The sequence below is a fragment of the Sinohyriopsis cumingii genome, chromosome 5, assembly GCF_028554795.1.
Source record: "Sinohyriopsis cumingii isolate HCF-2022 chromosome 5, ASM2855479v2, whole genome shotgun sequence".
In the NCBI taxonomy this organism is placed as follows: Eukaryota; Metazoa; Mollusca; class Bivalvia; order Unionida; family Unionidae; genus Sinohyriopsis; species Sinohyriopsis cumingii.
In genome coordinates, this window is record NC_142965.1 from 37,254,185 (window position 1) to 37,276,186 (window position 22,002).

Below are 22,002 nucleotides of genomic sequence, written 5' to 3' on the forward strand. Positions count from 1 at the left end.
GGTCTATTTATACAAGGGGGTAATTTTACAATCAATCTTAAGGACAACACAAGTATGTCACACACAGTTTCACCTCCTCCAAAGAAAAGACTAGTTATATACGATAGTGACACAGATATCTAATTAACCATGAATAATCTAAAGAAAGATGTTACTCATCGTTACAGCTTGTACTAAGTACAACTACAGTAGAGCTGAGTAGCCAATATTGTTTTATTATTTATAATATAACTTTTCAAATTGGAACTGATGAAAATAAAACAGTTTCTTGTAATAAATATTAATTATTTATTGTCAGTTTCAGATAACAACCATATATTAAATGTGATAATACCTCATTATTATGCGACGTTTTATGTTGTTATTTTTCTTTGCTCACGCGTATAAACTGTGTAATTAGGACGCAGCGGTCACACCACAGCCCTCATTAACATATTTATATTAATGCGCTTCATGTAAACATTGGACGTGAACACTAGTGCAGAATTCTTTTTACTTTAAAGGAAAACCTTGGGTGAGAAAAATAATCTACGTTGGGGTTTGGGCTGAGACAAGGAAATCCCAGTCGCAGGTTTATATTATATGTCTCCCCACTCGGGCAAGCCTCGTGGGGAGACATATAATATAAACCCGCGACTGGGATTTCCTTGTCTCGGCCTAAACCCCAACATAGATTCTATATATCTCTTTTTTTTGGAGAGATTCTAAGAGACAGAACACCCGTTTCAGCCTGCATTCCTCAATGGTCCGGAGATTATGTAGAAACTGTCTCTGTGACCGCTGGTCCTTGCATTAAGATATAGAGTCCACTCAGGCGTAGTCATCAAGCCTCCGCTAAATGCTGGGGGTAAAAAGTAGCGATTTCGACTGAGACTTGTGCTCGCTTTCCGGTTAGGATCTTGGAGGCATTAGAGCTTAAAATCTGTACTCAAGTCGCGATTACCACACATGCAAATCTATTTATGTGGTCTACTTCAGTCTTTCGAAGTGTAAATAATCGTCTCAAGCGGCGCTTCACCACTCGCTCAAGGCTAAAGCAAAGACATTACGGCATTTGAATTCTGTGTACATGGCTTTCTCTGTGCACCTGCTACACCTCCGCAGAAACGCTGCTTTGCAGATGTCGAAAATAATAATGGAGCACAACATGAATTTTCTAATGACTGCTCAATTCTTTAGGGAGAAATTCTTTTCTGGACCTCAAAACTTTGCGGAGTCATCTGCAACCACTCCTGGAGCGAAAAAACAAGCCAAGAAGCGCATCAACCCTGACTTCCATTTGGGACGTTCTCTTCAATTTTTCAAGCAGATCCAGTCTCAGCAGTCTCGGAAGCAACCTCAATTTAAAGCTACTTCTAGTCTGTCGTGTGCTAGGCGTGAAAGGGGAAAAACTTAGGGGAGAGTATTTGAAATTCCATCCTTTCCACAAGAGAAAAGAGGTTGACTCTGGGGATTCACGCTCTTTCCTGTCGTATCATTCTGTTTCTGACGTCCCCAAGGAGCTCCTTCAATCTTATTTTCACGAGTTTGGTCAGGCATGACGGATGATGTACTGGTCCTATCCACATTAAAGGATGGCTTCCGACTTTGCTTCTGGGAATATTCCAAACCATAAAGACCACCATCTTCTTTCACCAGTCCGTACTGTGGTTTCTAAAAGAAGAGGTGAACACCTCTCTGCAGAAGAGACTGATACAATCTACAAGATTCCGGCCTTTCTAGTCAAAGATTTGTATGGTGTTAAATAAATTCCGAATTTTTTGGCTTATGATCGATCCTTTTGCGTTTTGACAAATTTCTTTGGCAAGAAGGTTTCAAGCTGGAGAAGACGGACATCTGTCAAGAACACCATACGATTCTGCAACTGGTCAGTCTATATCAATCTTTAGAGGCACGTCCTTACATCTCCATTTTCCCTCCCAACCGGAAATATCTCCGGTTTTTCCTCGACCAAGGGGTATTTCAGTTTCGAACTTTTCCGTTCGGACTCACCTCCATTCTTAGCACGGGAGATGGAAGTATCTGCAACCAACGTGAGGTTTATAAGGATTCATTTCATCCATTCATCCAGTACTTCAACAAATGGCTATACTCAAGGTCCTCGGAGATTCCCTTTCTATTTCACTGTGTTGCATCCTGTTTTATGACTTTGTTTATATATATATATATATATATATATATATATATATATATATATATATATATATATATATATATATATATATATATATATATATATATATAGAGAGAGAGAGAGAGAGAGAGAGAGAGAGAGAATCAGAAGGGATTTATATGAAAATGTTTAACAATTCAAACATGGATTTTTTTACTTACGCTTCCATTATGTCAATGACTAATAAGTGAAAATTTATCACTTTTCTAGAGATTACAGTAGTGATTACCTATTGTTAAAACATAATTATATGGCATAGGGAGAGTCTCCGTCTGAAATATCCACATTATTGGTACATCAAATTGCTTTATGCCAGTATTTTTGCAATTTTCATTTTTCATAACCATTCGTAAAGAATGTAACAGTAATACTGGGCATTTGTTATCAATTAAGGCACGAAACATATTTACGATTCATAATGTTCATATTCACTTGCTTGAATTTTTTTAATATTTTTCCTTCAGAAATTGAGGATGATCGGGAGAATAAGATCTGCATTGTAAAGCAGTTCGTCTATGTTAAATCAGAAATGACCAAGGAAAGCGGAAGAGAAATTGCTAAAACTTTCGTGGCAAAGAAATATATGAGTCAGAAGGAGTACGACGAAATAATAAACTCAAGATGTTTAAGGGGACGCCTCGTTGACTTAGTCCTGAAGAAGGTCATTCTAGGACATTCGGGTGAAGTGAAAACCTTTCTTCAGGGATTAAAATGTGAGCATCCACACATAGCAAAAACGTTAGAGGAAACTGAAATTACAGATGAAGATAGATCAAGTAAGAAACTCTTAATCGGTATTCTTTGTTTCGGATGCTATGAACACATCACACATATATTTACAATTTTAATGTATGTTCATACTCCTAGACCGGTAAACTAGATTTTAGGAAGCAGATGACAACATGAATTTAATTGAACCGCGCTAAAATTTACAAATACAGCCTCCAAGTTTATCATACCTCTTTTGCAATCCTGTGATTGTTGATCTTCTGTGAAACTCTATACATACCTGAGGTTTTCATATTCCGGCAGTTAAGCCATATTATATTGGGCTATCTCGGGAAAAATTGAAACATTGGACTTTGAGTTACGAAACGTTCTGTACGGGTTTTAGGTTTCGCTCAGTTTGTTTCAACAGCGTTCTTAGGTGGCAGCTCGCTAGTAACGAGTCAGCGTTTTGAAAGATTTGATTTCGTTTGTTCCCCTTATTAACGATCTGCACTTAGGTAAGTGTAGTCTGGATGGTATTTTGCCTCGAAATTGAATGACTACAACAAGGCTACCCATCCTGCAATTGTGCGTGCTCGTTCCATCGTGGCAGGACAGAGTGGATGAGATACGAAAGTAGAATACCTGAGGTTGCAATCAAACTTTTTCACCGCAAACACAAGTGTCAGTCTTTCGTTGTCGGGAATAATTTATATCTAAATTGATAATCCTCTACCTAGATATCCTATAATACATTCCACCCTGTGGTACATTCGACAAAAGAAGAAATTAAGTATAACGACAACAATAAAAGCGAAGCAATAATAAACATTTCTAGCAAAATGACTGATAGCACCACACACAAGGGATGACCTTAGCTTTTGTTTCAAGGTTTAAAGAGCAACATGGAAGTTCATGGTCGTACGTAATAAATTCGGCAGAGGATTTCTTCATAAGATAGTACGAGTCCAAAATAATGCAAACAATCTGCGTAAATAACAAAGGTAATTTTTTTAAAAAAAATTTGATGTAGATGGTGTATTTCTCTGGTGCCTTTGGAGTAATTTCCTAGACAATTAACATAATGTTTTTCTAGTAGGTCTTTCACCTTAAATATGATTAAGCATATTTTGGTGTCATGCTTAATATTGTTGTTTCTAATTTATCTTGAAATAGTTTTAATCCATAGTGATGTTTTTTTCCTCATTTAATTGTCGCAATAAATCAAAATATTATTCTTCTGCCTTTATTTTGACCTTTTTCGTGGATAGAGTTTTTTGTCATAACAAAATAAATGAATTTACATATATTTAGTTTCTCATAAATATATCAGTCTACGAGAGCAAAGAAAAATTAATTTAATTGTACCAGGTATAGTTCTTTGCTGAACCATTCATTATATTTCGTTTTTTTTTTTCTGCAAGTGTATTGCAGATAAAATAACCAAGTCCTAACATCCATTGTCTGTATTTTGGATACTGATGCAGGATTTCTATAGTTACACAATTTTGGATGAAACAATATCGTTGATAATATTGCTTGAAATATTTGGATGAAAATGAGAATTGTTTTATGGAAGATGTGTTTTCAGGAGGTGTGCTCAATAGTATTTATGGTGCTTGGAGGGTTGCGGATGAAAAATATAAACGAAACATCGGCTACAAGGTTATGGATGAATGCATCAGCGAAAAAATAAGCCACGTTATACATCGATGAAAATATCAACGGAAATCAATTTAGTTATACATCGATGAAAATGTCAACAAAAATCTATTCATTTATACGGCGATGAAAATTAACCTGGCGTTATTCGTAATGAATGTTGGCTCCGTTAAACGCCGACGTAGACCGCAATGAAAATCAATACCATTATACTTTTTCGAACATCGAGCGCTCTATTGGCGAATAATTTCGGACAGAAAATATCCCTTGCATTACATTTGATTTGATGATCATATAATATGCCAGCCGGTCTCATTACAGCAATATGAGTTGGGTTTTAATGTTTGCTTCTCCAAGAAAAACTTCTTTAAAATATATAACCTTGCTGCCGAGTTTTCGTTGAGGAATTTCATATGTGACCTTCTAAATGCCATAGATGCTATTCAGCACGCTTCCTAATGACACCTCTTTCATTCGGGGGCCCCGAGTGGCCGCGCGGTTTAAAGTGATCACCGTTACGGATCACTGCCATTTCACCTCTGTCAGCGTGGGTTCGAGTCTCGGTTTCGGCCAATGTGGGTATGTGAGAACTTCTCGTGAGTCAGAAGATGTTTCCGTGGTTTTTCCTCTTCCATTTATAATTGACTCCATATCTTGTGCTGAAATATGGCGTTAAACCTTACAACAACAACAACAACAAGTCTCTTTCATTCAGAATTCTTGTCCGTATCTAGCATACAAAATTGTCATCTACCGTATACGCTCACTTTTAAGTCGAGTCCAACTGCAAGATCCATCCATATATACTGTCGCGTAAGGAAGATGCGGTTTTATGCAGTTTAATAAATAATCAGTCAAACAAATACCAAAGACACAGATCTGGTGGCGGATTATTCGACGACAGATCAGGATCAATTTTATTTTGCAGTTGGACTCGACTTATATGCGAGTATAAACAATATTTCTTTCATCCAAATTTTTGGTCCATATCTTGCATCCATATCTTTAAAAAAATTAAAATATAAAAAATTAAAACAAAAATGAAAATCTCAGAACATACGCACAATGCATCTAAAACATTAGAAATACCATCAACTCATGCTCTAGAAACATATTTAATCTAGACCAACTAAAACACTAGATACCACCAGAATCGCCTCCTAGCAGCATATTAAATCCACATGCCCCGAAACATCATAAACCCCCAAAGAACACAATCAACACCATCAAAGTGCAGACCGCTTCATATTTGCACATAATTCGTATGAACCACTAGTCTTGAAATTTTTGAGGGATTTCCATAAAACCTTGGAAACCTTTATAGTAATCAGCTGAAGGTATGCGTAATTACCAGTCACAATCCAATAATTATTGTACGAGTTATTGCCTTTCTTAATATGTATGATAACCAATCATTTTATTCACATTGATGTCATAAGAATAATGCACTTTTTACCTTAGACTCGTTCCTGTCGTGTAGAGGTGAAATGCTGTAGAATCGAAGGTAAATTTAAATTATTCTTGAACAACATTCAGAGAACGTGAAGGCAAAGAAAAAATAACAACAAAAGTTAACGAAGTTTTGAAAAATATCAAGTTGATTTGTTGCCTCATTTTGTTTGGTATCGAAGCAAGTATAAGCGAGAAATAAGTAAGTCAAAATATAATGATTCTAGAAAAACAATAACAAAAGAAAAATAACTTTTGCAGCTTGGGTCAATTCATGATAGTTTGATGGCAAATTAATGTGTACCAGATAAATATTGATAATTAGGTCAAATTCTCATAAGTGCTGTGGATTTGTTTTCCCCAAGAGTGTTACGAATAAGCATAAATTCTGTTTGTCTTCTTTTTCCAAAGAGTTTGCAGAAGTAGAAGAAAAAGCCCATGAAGAAAGGAGCATGTTTGCATTATTATTCGGCGGATGTGATATAGATCATCAGGATATAAACTTTTTTGAGCACTCTCTGTGTGTTTCTACAAGCGTCATAGATGATATAAACGATGCCATGCTATCCCGCTTTTACTTTACCGTAAAAGACCACGAAGATGTAGTACAGTGCAAGAAAAATGACGAGAAGATTGGAATGATGTTTAGAAAGATGCAGAGATGTTCCTTTGATGTAGAATTTGAACTTAAGAATCTCTTACCTCCCCGTCTATACAGAAAGTGGAAAGAGAAAAGAAAGAATAAGGGTAAGCAAGTGATATCAGACAAATTTCACTTTACTTTATTGTTTATCATCACGGTATAAAATAATTGCGATTTCAAAATAATTACATATTTTACACTCACCAGTAGAAAGACAGTTATCCTTGTGTTATTCCGTCATTTCGACACTCACTAGCCCAACAAGTCCATCAGACTATGATGGATGGGCTGGACACATTAAATATTGTCATCATCGTAATAATATACGCATTTGACTAATGATTTTGGTGTTCCATTTTTGTAGCTATTGCCCACTATCTCTTGTATTGTATGGCACGTCGTTAGTGCAACTAGTCCCTTCAACGTTTGATGGTGTCCGATCACGGTAAATAATTATGTCATCAATTGAAGATGCACATACGGACAAATCACTGTTCCAGTATTCTTGACAGAGTTATTCCTCTTTTGTTTTGTATCAGTGTATGGATAACATCGTTATCGCGCACCCAATCATGCCGTTTTAATTGATTATCTGAACTTGTTAAATATGTTGGTCATAATATGATGCAACATGGATAAATCACTTTGCTCTTGCAAATTTCAGAGTTGGTGTTTATGTATCAGTGTGTGTCTTACAGCTCAATGCAGTGTACTACACTATTTTGTTAGCGCAGCTTGTTCTTTAGCATTTGAATATGTCCGTGATGTTTTGCTGATGCTGTATTCAGTACCTGAAGATGCACATATGGACAAGTCACTTTTCTTACACAACGTTTGTTAGGGGTATTCATCTTTTTTGTAGCTCAAATCAGGGTATGACACTGTCTTGTTAATGTATCAAGACTCTCCTATTTTTCCGGGTTTTCATGGATTGACGTGAATGTCTGTAAATCGACTAACGGTACGCATATAGACAAATATTTGTCCTCGCAAGAGTGTTGTATGAGTTATTGCCATTTTCCGCTTACAGTTGGATGCAGGTATGACAGAATTTTGTGAAAGTAACTACACTTGCAGTTTTCAGTGGATTGCCGTGAAACATAACAGATAATATGGTTATAATCAAAATATATTCATGTTGATAAATCATTCTGTACTTGCAATATCCATGCTTCGTTTCCGATAGATTTATTTCGATCAGGAGTAGACGTGCCATGCAGGAAAAGTTCATAATTCCTCTAAATGCATTTTGTTCTTTGAAACTAGCATAAACCTGACGTTCATGTTTTAGTCAATGGACTATTGTTTTGTGATTTCGTACCAATTAATCTTCACAAAATATCAACCGGCAAAATCAATTTTCTACTAGACTGTACCGTGAGAAATAGAAAAAGATGTATTTAAATTGGCCCATGTCAGTCATAATCTTTTGCGATACAATGTACTTTTGTGCAACAGCAAAAACACAGAACACTAGGAAAATTTCGATATGAAAATCAATATAAAAGTCATTATTAAACAGTAGAGTATGCGCTGTTTGTTTAAACAAAACATATTACACGAAAAATCTTCCATTTATTTAATTTCTGTAAAGTTATTAAATATATTGTTGTTATTATTATTATTGTTATTATTGTTATTATTGAATTTTGTGAAATGTGCAATAGTACTGATTTGAAAAATGATGACTTTTGTTTTCCGAGAGTATGTTCCTTTTTCAACACTATCGCTATCACTGGTACTGTCCCTCAGTGGCCATTAGTAGTTCCGGTAGAGAGTGTACGTGTTTAAAGGTTTACATAGCAGGCAAGAAGAAATAGGAAATTTTGTTTATTCCGCGGACTTTTGGAATAACGTTAGAAGAATTAAGTAAAGAATAGCACATTTGCTGGTCATAAAACAAACGTAATCTTTTTGAACCAAATATGCATATATCATTATATATTTTTCTTAGCTTCATTACTATAAATTCAGCTACAAACAAAATGGAACGACTGCCATTACGACATCAGACATGCTTACAATTACTGCAGACGTACTACGGCAGTTGTAATAAATAAATAAATATATAAACAAATAAAAAGGTAAAATACATGGTTTCTACATGAACATTTCCGTTATTTTAAAGGTTCTGGTTTAAATGATGGAGCAAATTAAATGCATATGCCTTTTTAAAGATTCAGTAACTTACATATCGCTTAAAAGAAACTTTTCGCATTGGCATTTGATACAAATTATAGTAAAGTACCTCGTCTGTTTGGTAGCTATGAAGTTATGAAAATAATATAAAGCAAATGATTTAATTTTTGTTAAAATTTTGATTAGATGCACGTAACAGTTCAGTATGGAAAATATGTTTGTAATTGTGGAAAATTTTGTAGATCACCGTCAATTCAACATATTAAGCAATGAATATGGAACTCCCCGGTGCTTAATCCATTTATTCGTCATATGGTTGTCATGTGCGTTTATTCTCTTTAGCGGTAGATGTCCACTGACAATGTCTTTTTACTTCAGAAACTTTTCATGTTGAAAACATGCTGCTGGTAGTGGTAAAATGTTATATTTTTACTACAGCACCCCTTGTAGCAATGAAATCATTTACAAAGAAGAACCTAATTCCAGTCATACCCATAAGACCTTTCACACACACACACACACACACACACACACACGCACACATCATGAAATACAGAGTTATAACGTTGTTCGTTATGTCCGCTTCTTGGTAAAGAATGCCTAATAAAGTACACTAGTAAATTGCAGAAAGTGACGTTGATTAATATTCGGTTGCATGTGTGTTTGTGAGTGTAATAGGCTGACGCAAATCAAAGGATCGTTGCAAATTATATTCCTGCGTATTTAATATTTAATCAGAAATAAAGAAGGTGGAACAGGTAAATCTATCAATTTATGAATATCAACAATTTCAGATGAGTTGAAATTGTTTTCAGGGCACATAAGACTTTGTATAGGTAATCTACAATCGAACATACATGTGACTCTGATAAATAAAGGTTGAAAGTAGAAGGAAAATTCTCAGTTAAAATTGTCCAAACGCTGTCTCGTGGACTACGGTACAGTTCTCCAGTTCTCCAGTTCCTGGAGCTAAAGACAGTGTTAGCAACGTGAGCAAGGTGTTGAAAAGCTCTCCGGTTGCAGGTGTAGAGATATAGTTGATGGGCTTTGCTGTGAGGGTGGAGTCGTTGGAACTGGGCAACCTGCAAACGTCAAAGAGATTCAGCCAAACTTTGTTGCAGACACTTACATGAGTTGCTTGGAAAAAAACCTATTGTGTATTAAATGCTTCTTTTCAGACGTTTATTTGAATCAGATTGTATGTGAAATACAAAATGCAGTATTGTTTGACAGTTGGTCCCATTAACGAATGCTTAATACAAGGAGCGTGTAATGTTTTCAGTATGCCATAAGTTGGCAAAGCTCCACAAAACCATAATGATCTATGGTTTTAAAACAAAGTTTCTCCATCATATCGCCACGTATCTGGATAAAGTCGACGATGCATCTTGTGAATTATAAGTCTGAACACCACGCTTGTTCATGGTGTTACATCCGATGATCACCACGGAGTAAACATTGAGTCCATAAGGTGGGCGTGGTTTATTGTGTATTATCCAGCAAGCATGCAATAAAGAGTATTATTGAGAGAGAGAGAGAGAGAGAGAGAGAGAGAGAGAGATGGGGGGGGGGACATTATAAGCGGTCGCCGAAAACTGATTGAGTAGTAAGGATTGAACCTATACAGTGTATCACATCATTATCTTATTGAGAGAGAGAGAGAGAGAGAGAGAGAGAGAGAGAGAGATGTTATACTGTGATCACAGCTACTGATGACTTAAAAATATAAACTATATTTATTTTCATGATATATTAATCCTCTATTCTTAAATATATGTAAACAATAATATATATTGGATGGGGAACTTTCACATGCAGCAGCTATCTTTTTTAAAATGCGGGATACAATTGGCACAACATTTTTTCATCGCGAGCATATCTATCTGAAGCAAAAACATTAACATTAGAGTCGCACTCTTGGTGAAAATGTTTCTAGTTGTACGTACATTATTTTTACACGGATATCGTTTTGGTAAAAATAAATGGGTTTTGTTTTATTGTCCAAATATGTAATCTGAATAAAGACGATTGATTCGTCGTTTGCTCTCGGATTGTGAATCACTCTGGATGTTTTTTTTGCACTGGCTCTTCAAGTGTCGACGGATAATATTTACCAGCCCACATTGAAATGGAAGTGAACATCATGTGCCTGCCGAGTGATCTGCTAGATACTCACCATTCCACCAAGGACCATGAATGACATGGATTAAGTACCCCATAAAAATATACATTATATTGAACTGTTCAAGTTCAAGGAACAACTAGCAAATATGCGTAATTAGATTTTACATTTCTAATCTAGACTATGGTGAACAGTCTACCGAAAACACCATGACGAAAACCGTTTTGAAACCCATCGACCAACAACTGTCGTGTCCATAGACAATATCCCTGCAACAATTTATCAAACACACACCAAGACACTAGAGTGGATGGTTTCTTATAATGTACTGTCACGCATTGGAATAAGCTTCTTTAGATTGCTTTTGTGGGAATTTGCGGATGAATCTGGAAACAATTTGGAACCAAAAGCTGTCGGCTTGGCTAGCACTTAAATATAGGGCGGGCATCCTCGCAGTCTCAATACATCTGGGAGTATTTGCATCCATGACAATGGATGTGTTACGTTTATTGCATGACCTGTGTGAAGTATCTTGTGGAATCCCAGTTGGAACCAAAAGGCTGCTGCTTTCTCGAAAGGGCTGTCAAATACAGGTCATTTTAAATTTGGTTCCATTTGATTGGCATCGTGACACAGGGGCGACAGACACTAGTATCATACGTAATACCAACTTAGAATTTAATCAGCAATTCTACAAATTAGCTCCATATAAGGAGATAACGATTCCACCTCGTCAGATGTAAGCATATACGCTGAAGAAAAACATTAAAGGCACCAGTGCAGAGAATGTTTTTGCTAGAAAATGTCGAACTGAATAATCAAGATATTCCCATCTCACATTTTCTCTTATTCTGAAGTGGTACGAGAATACGCAAAGGGATCTGGGATGAAAGAAAAGCAAGACCTAGGAGGAGACAGTGAGTGAATGGGGTGGTGGTGGTTAGGCTATCGAGCACGTGGAGGAAGTTGTCAATGATAATCAACCATAACTATCAATTTCACTTTTGGATAAAACATCTGAGTACAGTGAAAGTCCCATGTGTTTGGTCTCTGTGTTGGTATCCAAAATGGGTCAATGTTGAACTGCGGATGATGAGCCTGATGATGAAGACGTGCTGTCAGCAGAGAAAGAAGGATGCAATGGTATATGTTGTGACATCAAACCTGCCTGTCGTTAACTGTCTATCACACACAGCTCGGGTCAAAGGTTGTGTTTTATGAGTAAGCAGCAGCATCAATCCTCAGCACCGCTAGTGAAGGAACCAACTTTTCCTGCCTCGTTAATGATTTGGCATTTGAAGACCCATTTCACTTCCTGTAGTCCATGGCCTGTAAGAAAGTAAACTAAGAGGATGACCCATTTCACTTCCTGTGGTCCATGGCTTGTAAGAAAGTAAACTAAGAGGATGACCCATTTCACTTCCTGTGGTCCATGGCCTGTAAGAAAGTAAACTAAGAGGATAAATGAGTGTGGCCACTCTGAATGATAAAGTGGCCCATAGAACATTTTAACGCAAGAAAGCCAGATGTATTTGCTATGATAGCAGTTAGAATCAGATGTAAATATTGAGAGAAAACTGATAAACAGGTAAGTAAATACTGAAAGCTGTGTCTACCTGTCAACATACTATGGTGTTTAAAAGTGACACAGTTTTCAAAAGCTATTTAAAGTTCTAACAAAAATAGATACTATAAAATCATTAGACCATTCTATGGGCAGAAATATGATTAAGCACTGATGATGAATACAGGTGTACAGGTTTAATATAAAAAAAAATCACATCAAAATATGTCACAACCCTTAGTAAATAAACATTTCACATTAAATGCCTAATGTTACCCTAAGATGGTCATGTGCACACACCAAAGAGAATGGTCATAGGTTAAGCTAACAAACGATTAAGTCCTTATTAGGTCAAAAAGTTAGCAAAATAGCACATGTCCGTACCCAAATGAAAGTGCATGAATCACACTTGGTTACTCAATTGATAAATATAAAGTCAAATTTTACCCCGTCGATGAAGTTGGTGTGCATACTTATTACTAGGTGACTAGAAGCTTGGAATGTATATTTCTATTGCTTCTTGATGATAAGGTTTTCGTGCCTTGCTCCACAGCAACAATAATTGTTAATTCGATTAATTTATAGAAATTTTCGTTTCAGCCTTGTTAATATGAACGCTTCTTTAGGGCGAAAAAGAAGTGTATTCAGTTAAAAAATATTTTATGAGCCAAAGCCTGAGACAGGAATGGTATTCTTGGAAAGTGCCTAGAAATCCGTATACTTGATGTCTTCTATATTTATACAATGTATAACAAATAGCTCTTGTGTTAATCTGTTGAAACGTTCACAAGCATACGCAACTGAAATATATTCTATTTTTCACTTGCAAGAAGAAAAGACACCCCCACACTAAAAACAGAAAGCATAAATTGTTGTACCCTATTTAAACTGATACAGTCTTTCAGTTCTCCCATTGCAAGAGACATTGAGCCTCAGCGAAGAAAGCATTCTAGATATTGTTTATCATCCACTGCGACCGAAGGAATGCAAAGCGCATTGAGACAAATTAAAGTTGTGCCAGCAATAGTTGTTCAAGGGAGACAGTAAATTATCCTGGAAAACAAGACCGAAGATATGATAATACTTTTGGCTTGCTATGGGCTATACTCACGAGCGATGCAGGAGCTGTAAATGTTCTAGAAGTTCACAGTGGAGAGACGATGTTGTTTGCGTTAGAGGTCACACGATGATATAGCACGTAGAGTTGTATTTTCCAGGAAGCTTGGATTATCATAAAGTAATTAAATCTATATATGATAAAATATATTTACATGTTTACACTAACTGTACTTTGTCCCCATGACAAAGTACACGAGATTCTCACGGTAGTTCGTTTTCCAAAGAAGGCTTGCTGTACCATATCTGAATATTCTACGATATGTTATTAATATATTGAATTACACTCTGCACGAACAGTAAGCATGCATATGCTACTTGCGAGTTTGTATAGAGGAGAAAGCACAATGAACTGAAATGTGAAATGTCAAATAGGCTGTTATTTGCGTTTTTGGTGATTAACATGCCCTATCATAGCACGCCATATTTACTACGATCTGTTTTCATTTCCAAATAAGGATGCAATGTTCTTTTATGGTACACCATAAAACGAGGTTGAAAACGGAAGTAGTTCTAGATGAAATGTTACGGCGGACGATCAAACAACAAAGTCTGTATGAAGAAATTAAAGCATATTTTTTGCACGTGTTTCTATTGACATTTTGCAGTTCTTGTATTAAATAATCCGACAATTGATTTGTGCAAAGATATGAATGCAATATTTTCAAACCTTTTGACAGTATTCTGCTACATTGATGTATATGGCAGCATTTTAGCACCCCGTCGACAAAGAAAGTAGGGTTACTAATATTATTACTTGATAAGTTACATGCCCTCGTCGTAAAGGTCGAACATGGGCGATAGGAGGCACAATCGTGGATTATTCAAATTTTCCTATGACCCTTCCCACTCCATTTGTGATATTTTGAAGTGTAATGCTTGTTATTTTTTAAAACATTAAAAGCACATTGCTCGATTGCTGTTGTCCGTTCACCGAGTTCTCTTCCCAGTATGTTTTGGTGTACTTTGATGTGAAATATGAATGAATACTTATATGTCAATGTCTTTCCGCATATGCATTTGAATAAGTCACTCTTAATGATTACTGCTGTGTGTTGGGTGACGACAATTCGCAGCCAAGCTCCAGGTTGTTATGCAAAATCAATACTACGTTTAAAGTGTTTGTAGTCACGTGTTTATATATTTGCTTAGTATTTCCCTCTTTGTGTCACGTCTTTATATATTTGCTGAGTATTTCCCTCTTTGTGGTAGGTGTCACAAATCCCCATTTATTTCGCAGATTTAAAAATGAACAGATATGATTAAGTTTCAAAGTAATTGTATTTTCACCTCTTTCTACCATTTTTACGTTCATATATCTATAATTTGTTTTCCGATGGCTTAGGATTTTGACTTTCTTCTCTCTTTCCAATTATTTAGGAATTTATTACTACATCAAAATAGCAAATTCACAGTGTGTGTGTGTGTGTGTGTGTGTGTGTGTGCCCCCGTCTACTCGTGTTTGCATTTGGTATTGAGTATATATCTGTATATATAATCTGTGAACAGATAAATCTATCCCCTTATAGGTTTCTATAATAAAATGTCTGCTTAAATAGCTTTTTTGTTGTATTTGCATGCATTAGAAATATTATATTTCACAGCTGTGTTGAAATTATATTTATAAACTTTAGGAAGATTGAGATGGCTTCGTCAGTGGATAAATACGTCAAGGACCTTTGTTCTTTCTGTATTTGAAAATATGATGTTTGTTATGGCCGAGGATGGATCAATCATACTGAAGTTTTTGACAGAGGAGAACTTTAACATTGAACAATTGGGTAAAGAATCAATCGAGAGGAAGATAAAAGACCTCGTCGAGAAAGGATTCCTTGAAATAGAAAAAGAGCCAATGAGTCTGATATGTGTAACTGTCTTTATCAAATCTTCTGACAAAAAAGGTAAGAACATCTAATCACACCATTATGTCCAAAATGCTTATATATTTCATCTGCTTCAGTAATTTTCTAGTTAAAAGCTCTATTTATCATAGGTTTGCAGTGCCTTGTTTAACAATCATACATTACCATATGGACGAAATTAGCGCAGAAAAACGCCGGTATTGGCAAATCTTTATCGTACTACACCTATTTCATTTACTTGCCAATTAAACTGCAACCAAAACGTCATTCCATATAAGTTTCCAACATGCTCTCTTCTTTCCGCATTAGTCCTTTTTAGAGCTGGGTACCGAAAAAAAATTTCTACCGCGGTCAACGTACCGCAATACGTACCACGATACGTACCACGGTATACCGCAATTATATTTATAATAAGGACCAAAAGCAATTCAATGTTCAGAGGCAAAAGAATGTCACCTTTTTGTTAAAGTCCTTCTGTCAATAACTGGAAAAGATATCTTGCTCCTATTTACAGAAAAATAACATGACATTATTTCTATGATATTATTAGGAAAAATATTGATTATCTCGAGATAAAAGAAAAGAAAAGTTTTCAGTCCAAACTGTAAGTCACAGCCCACCGATAATTAAATTGCCAGTACCTTACTGTAGATGAATTTGCTAACTGTGTATGTTAATTGTTCTATAAGCTGCTATCTCAAAGCTCTAACTACAGTGGGTTATTTAAGCTTGCACTATAGCTGAGTTAAAGACATAGTGCTGACATTAGAGAGTCTGTTAATAAAAATATGAACTGTAATACTGAAATCTACACTTTTCTACTTGCACTATTAAAATAATAGGATTTGGAAACTTGGAATGGGATGCTGACGCCGGCAATATATTTATCAGAGACGGCCAGTAAACATTAAAAACATTTACTCAACAAACCAGAAAATATTTAGTGGACTGAGAAATTACGTATTGTTACGACAAGTGCTCTTAATGCTAGTAAATAACCAAAAGATGACATGGGCAGGGGGCTTAATCCGACATTTTTATCAAACTTGGATTTTGCCCGGATCAGTTTTACAGTTCATTTGGCCTCCGCGTTGACATATGTTACAGGTATCTAAGATGTGATTCAAGGACCACAAATATAATTATATTTGTCACCATTAATTTGACTGATACACCGCTTTGTAAAAATAGCTTTTTAAAACTATTTTGTCGTGAATAATGAAAACAAGCTGTTAATATCATTGAAGTTATACCAAGATTCATCGGTAATTTCTGTACAGTCCTTGACAGAAACTACCGACATACCGGTACAGCGACAAATTCTTTTAATATCTGTAATATTATGATTTGGTTATCATGCGACCAGCGTTTCGAGAAGCCTTATTTTCTGTAAACAAATGTAAGGTATGGCCTTATCTACGTTAACTTTAAGCAAATATTGAATACTTACTTCATTGCGAGTTAAAGTTTTTTTGTTTGTTTATTTATCTCCAAAGCCTGCTTAAGTGAATTTTACCAAGTTTCACTCACATGATGCTGGAATGAAGCTCTTTTATATTTATTAAAGTGATGCCGTTCCTCCATTAAATATGGACAGCATTACAAAATATAGAAATAACTTTCTACAGATTCTTATCACAAGACGCTCAACATTATCTGGCCAATTTCATAGCAAGGGCCATGGCATGAGTTGTTCAAATTTATTTAAATGATCAAATAAGGCTGCCGTTCATACGAGCATTAACACCTTAAATTAGTGACAGAGAAAACTCATCAAGAATTTCACCGAATTTAAAAACAATTCCGGTTTGAAGTTCTATCAAAGTTTTTATTTCAAATGATACCGATCCACCATGACATCTAGCCGCACTCACAAAAAATTAAACATTTAAACGATGACTCAAAAAATTTCCTTGAGTATGACCGCGTTTGACAGAAATCATTCTGGTCACAGAGGTCGTTCATTTTTGTGCATATGACGCCTACCCGCCATCAGATATTGTCTCGTTACTAAAATATTAAAATAAAACAAAGCAAAAACTACTTCTTCTCAATTACTACTCAACAAAATTGGACCAAATTTGACAGAAAAGATCCTGATATGAAGGACATTTAGATTTATAAGAACATTGGCGTCAATCGACTATCAAATGAGGTAGCTGATACTATATATAAACAAAATTTAAAAAACTTATTAGAAACTACTCGGCAGAAAATGTCCACATTTTATACAAAACATTCTGGCAATAAGGGCTTTCAAATGCATATAATTCATGTCAATTCGCCATTAAATCTGGCCAGTTTTACCAAAATTGGAAATACGTTAAATTACAACTTTTAAAAATGGTACCGAATAGAACTGATGAAAGTTTGCAATCACATTTCAGGCCTGTAGGATTGTTAAATTTATCCATAATGAAGATAATTTTGCCGTTAGTAAAGGTAGAAAATATTAAAACGACTAGATAAAAATAAAAACAAAAATTGAGCAAAACGTGTCCAACTCTGACACAAATTTTGCTGACATAGGGGCATGGTAATATTCGAACAAGCATACTGAGGTGCTATTAGATATGGAGTAAAATACAAAACTAAAGAAACCTTGCAAAAAATCGTTTTCACAACATATGCAACATCATTAGAAAAAACTTGCAAAACTCTTTTCGGCTAAGATTTCTAGTTAGAACACAGTTAGTGGAATAAACTGCGATAAGGTCTCACTGGATAGTTTTTCTGGTGAATTTTCATTGGACTAAGATTGGAGAAAAATGAGAATAAGACTATATTAAAGATTTAAAAAAAAAAACCAACACAATTTTTTGATGCGAAAAGCATGTTTGTCACATTTTAAATAAGGTATTCATGTTAATTTCTGGTACAACTGATAGTTTCTACACCGATATAACACTACTCCCACTCTCTCATTTATAGTCTTAATTAGCGAAAATCAAAGGCTATGGTTATTTTTCTCTGACAAGGTGGCTCAAACAAATAATATGGACCTTTATATTATTGAAGTTCAATATTATTATCACAAATTGCCATGCTTCCCATTACCCCTCAACTATCTCGATTGTGAGATATTTACATCTGTCGCAGACATGCATAAACACGTTAAACCAAGCTGGCATTTGATCTCTACCATTCCTAATAATGCAATGTACCTTCTAGGCTGAAGAACTAAACATGTCACTGATATGCAGCTTTAAATGTACCTTGTAAGTTTATTCCAGAAAATTAGTTTTAAAAGTCCAGATTGATATTTTGAAGCAAGGTTAGTATGTTTGGCTAAGCAGAATGGTCAGCAACCCTTTAATTGCCACGTAAGTGAATGTACTTTAAAGACCATGAACAGTTTCTAAATTCATTGTAGAATTGTAGATGAGAGAGACCCAAGGCCTAATGCAGGGATTTATCAATAACCTATGCTTTTCATGCCGAGAAACTGATCATATATATATATATATATATATATATATATATATATATATATATATATATATATATATATATGCTTAGTCCAGAGAAAAAGCATTAAGTGCTCCAATCTTTATTTTAGCTTCTGCAGCTTCAGTTGTTTGTGGATGTGCGATCTCGATCGGAGATATTCAACTACCCACTTAAACAATATCAGCCCCATTTGGGACTCATACCAATTTTAAAGAACAAAAGTACCGATAAGAGAAATAAATTCTATTACAGGCCCAGAGGAAATCCACATCTACCTTGATTTCGATGCAACTGACGGAACATTCACAGAAAATGGTAAGTGCGATGAATGGTTCAGGTTTATATCTCTTACCAAAATGACAGTGAATATATACACGGTTCAGTCTGTTGTGGTCAGACAATATGGCTGATTTTGGTGAATATGTCATCGAGAAAGATTTTCAGCTAGGTTAATCACATTCTATCATTTCATATTTTGTGAATTAGACACGTGTACTATTATATTTTCAGAGGTTTCGGAAACAAGTATTTATGCTTAATATTATATACATTCACTTTCCAGTTCGAACGCCAAATTATCTTGTTCTGGTACTTTCCAAAGTTGTCACTTTTCAAAAGTTCAAAGCAAAACTATTAATAAAAAGAAGCGCATATGGCATATATAAGGCCAAGTTGTTATTTTTGTCTTCTTGCTAAATATTCTTTAACTCTTGCTGCGAGTGCATTTTAGTACACGTATTTCTAAACAATTCTTTGGAGTGAAATGTTCTCGTGTCCAGGATTAGAAAGAGTTATATTTCGCCGAATTTAATATAATGGAGAGTTTTCATTATCCAGCAAATGTGCTAAACTGTATGCTTGTGCTGAGAGATATTATACAATCACTTGGTAAGCCTGGAAAAGTATGGGTGAAAGCACGCAAACGTTTACGTAGATACCGCATCTTCAAATCAGACACTTTACGGAACCAAATTGCATTTTTATAGAGGTGGTCAGTATAATATTAAAAGTGCCGTTCTGGAATCCAGAAAGATGGATTATCTGCAAAATAAACCGAAATTATTTAAATTAAACAATTATTTAAATAAAACTTCAGATAGATAAATTGTGTCCGTCTCTTTTTGTTTGGACAGGAATTTGTGTTGCTTAGCTAGTGAATGAGAACCATATATAGAACAAAAATACATCAGCAAATAAATATAAAATTCATTATATTTTATGAGTAAAGATTTGCATGATTTTTAAAAACTGGTATTTAGTCTTGCTTGAAGCAATGATTTGGAAAAATAGAGAATTTGGTTCGACCAAAGTATAGCTAGACTTAATGATCAAACATATAAAAATGCCTAAACATGAAATAGACAATAAATGAGTACAGATCATATTACCAAATGTCCCTTTCTAAGAATATAATAGAGATAAAATGAATGATGTCACGGAACATGTTATTTATTTATTTATTTATTTATTTATTTATTTATTTATTGTTGCCATTGTACAAAGCTAATTTAAAACAAGAAATTAGCAAGAGTACTATTTGAATACTCAACATTACACAGAGATATGTATCTGCCTCTCAGTGAATACTGACATATGCAACTGCCTGATAGGATGAAGAAATAAGCTTTGTAAAATTTAACAAATAATTTACTTCCCTAGAATACAAAGTGAAAATGAGAAGAAAAAACTTAATGTATTGCGAATTAAATCCCAAAATAATCCAAGAATTACAGACACTAGTCTTAATAATTTAAAGTCCTGAATAAAATTCAGTAAAAAGTCAAGAAAAAATCCCCAAACTGAAGTCGATGATGTGTCTGTGGTAGCTATTGAAGCGTTGATGTATCAAGAGTCTTTTGCTGAATCACAGAAACATAATTTCATGTTTGAATTCAGTATAAATTCCAGTCAATGTCTTTCTCCAAAACATTTATCAGAGCACTTTTGTATTTCCAGAGAAAATAAAAACTTGAATTCAATAATTTGAAGAAAATAAAATTCTGCTCAAACTGGTCACGACGTAATGCAGCTTGAAAGTGCTACATGTTAAAGCACGAATGGTAAAATCCTCATAGTTACAATATATATGTATTCTCTACTTGACCTCAGGTTACAATTAGCATTTTCTAAAACAACATATTACCTAATGGAAAATAACTTTCTAGAATGATCTAATGCACCTCGTTTACTTACAACATAATTACCTGTAACATTCACTTAGGAAACTCAATCTCCCTGACCCAAATCAACATATTTACTCCTTCTTTCTTAGTTAAATAAAAATCCTGATATTAAGTTCATACACATAGAGAATAATGAAGCTAGTATTAGTTGTTTACCAAGTGACGGCCTATTTCATCATCTGACTTAGTGTGATAGATTTTCCTCCTGTCCTGTGTTTCTACTCATCTGTAGTATTTCTTGACTGGTACCCAGTACCCCTTCAGTTCAACATCCACGTCCTTCATCCTTCCACTTCCTCCACTTCCTTTCTCTCCTTTTCTTGTCTCCCAGAGACTCGGGACCAACTGTACCAGGGTATTTCCCTTCTCTGTCTCCTACAGCTCCTCCGGTCCCTAAAAGCTTCCTGTCCGAAGCTCCTTTGTAATTCTCAGAATAACAATGTTTCCCGCCAATTTCGAATGACGTCGGAGTAGCTTATAACTTCCTTATTTAATTCCCGCAAGATGGTTTAGCGACTACTGACGTTTAGTTTCAAGACATTAGATTTAAACTTGCGATTCCAATGGTGGCCACGCCTTGCTCAATTCCGAGTGGATGTCGATTCACCCATGGTCTACATAATAAGCAGACATTACCCCCCTCCCCGGCAGTCTGTCAAGGGTGGATTTACGACCCCCACATGATGTTCCTTTAAGCCCAACACCGGCAATTCATGCCACTTACCTGTGAATTGCACGCAGCCAAATAAGGCGCCAGTAACAAGTTCTTATGGCCATGTTATATACAACTGGATTCCCACCCGTCCTTTTGATGTCGGCTTACACTATCCTAACATAAGCCGGCCGGCCAGCTGTGTACACATCGCTTTGACACTCATTGTTCGCAAGGCTGACACTCGCAACAGTTATGAAGCGAATAATTAGCCTATGC

At 35.4% G+C, this 22,002-nt stretch overlaps 1 protein-coding gene across 1 annotated transcript in view; it reads left to right on the forward strand.

The window, feature by feature from the left end:
• The window catches only part of LOC149798953 (uncharacterized), a 71,584-nt gene that overhangs the window by 7,283 nt on the left and 42,299 nt on the right, over positions 1 to 22,002 (forward strand). The window contains exons 2-5 of the mRNA XM_089957872.1: positions 2,638 to 2,949; positions 6,404 to 6,739; positions 15,211 to 15,477; positions 19,141 to 19,203. Of these exons, the coding sequence (XP_089813998.1) occupies positions 2,703 to 2,949; positions 6,404 to 6,739; positions 15,211 to 15,477; positions 19,141 to 19,203 (913 nt within the window). The 5' untranslated portion in view covers positions 2,638 to 2,702. The remainder of the gene's footprint in view (positions 1 to 2,637; positions 2,950 to 6,403; positions 6,740 to 15,210; positions 15,478 to 19,140; positions 19,204 to 22,002) is intronic.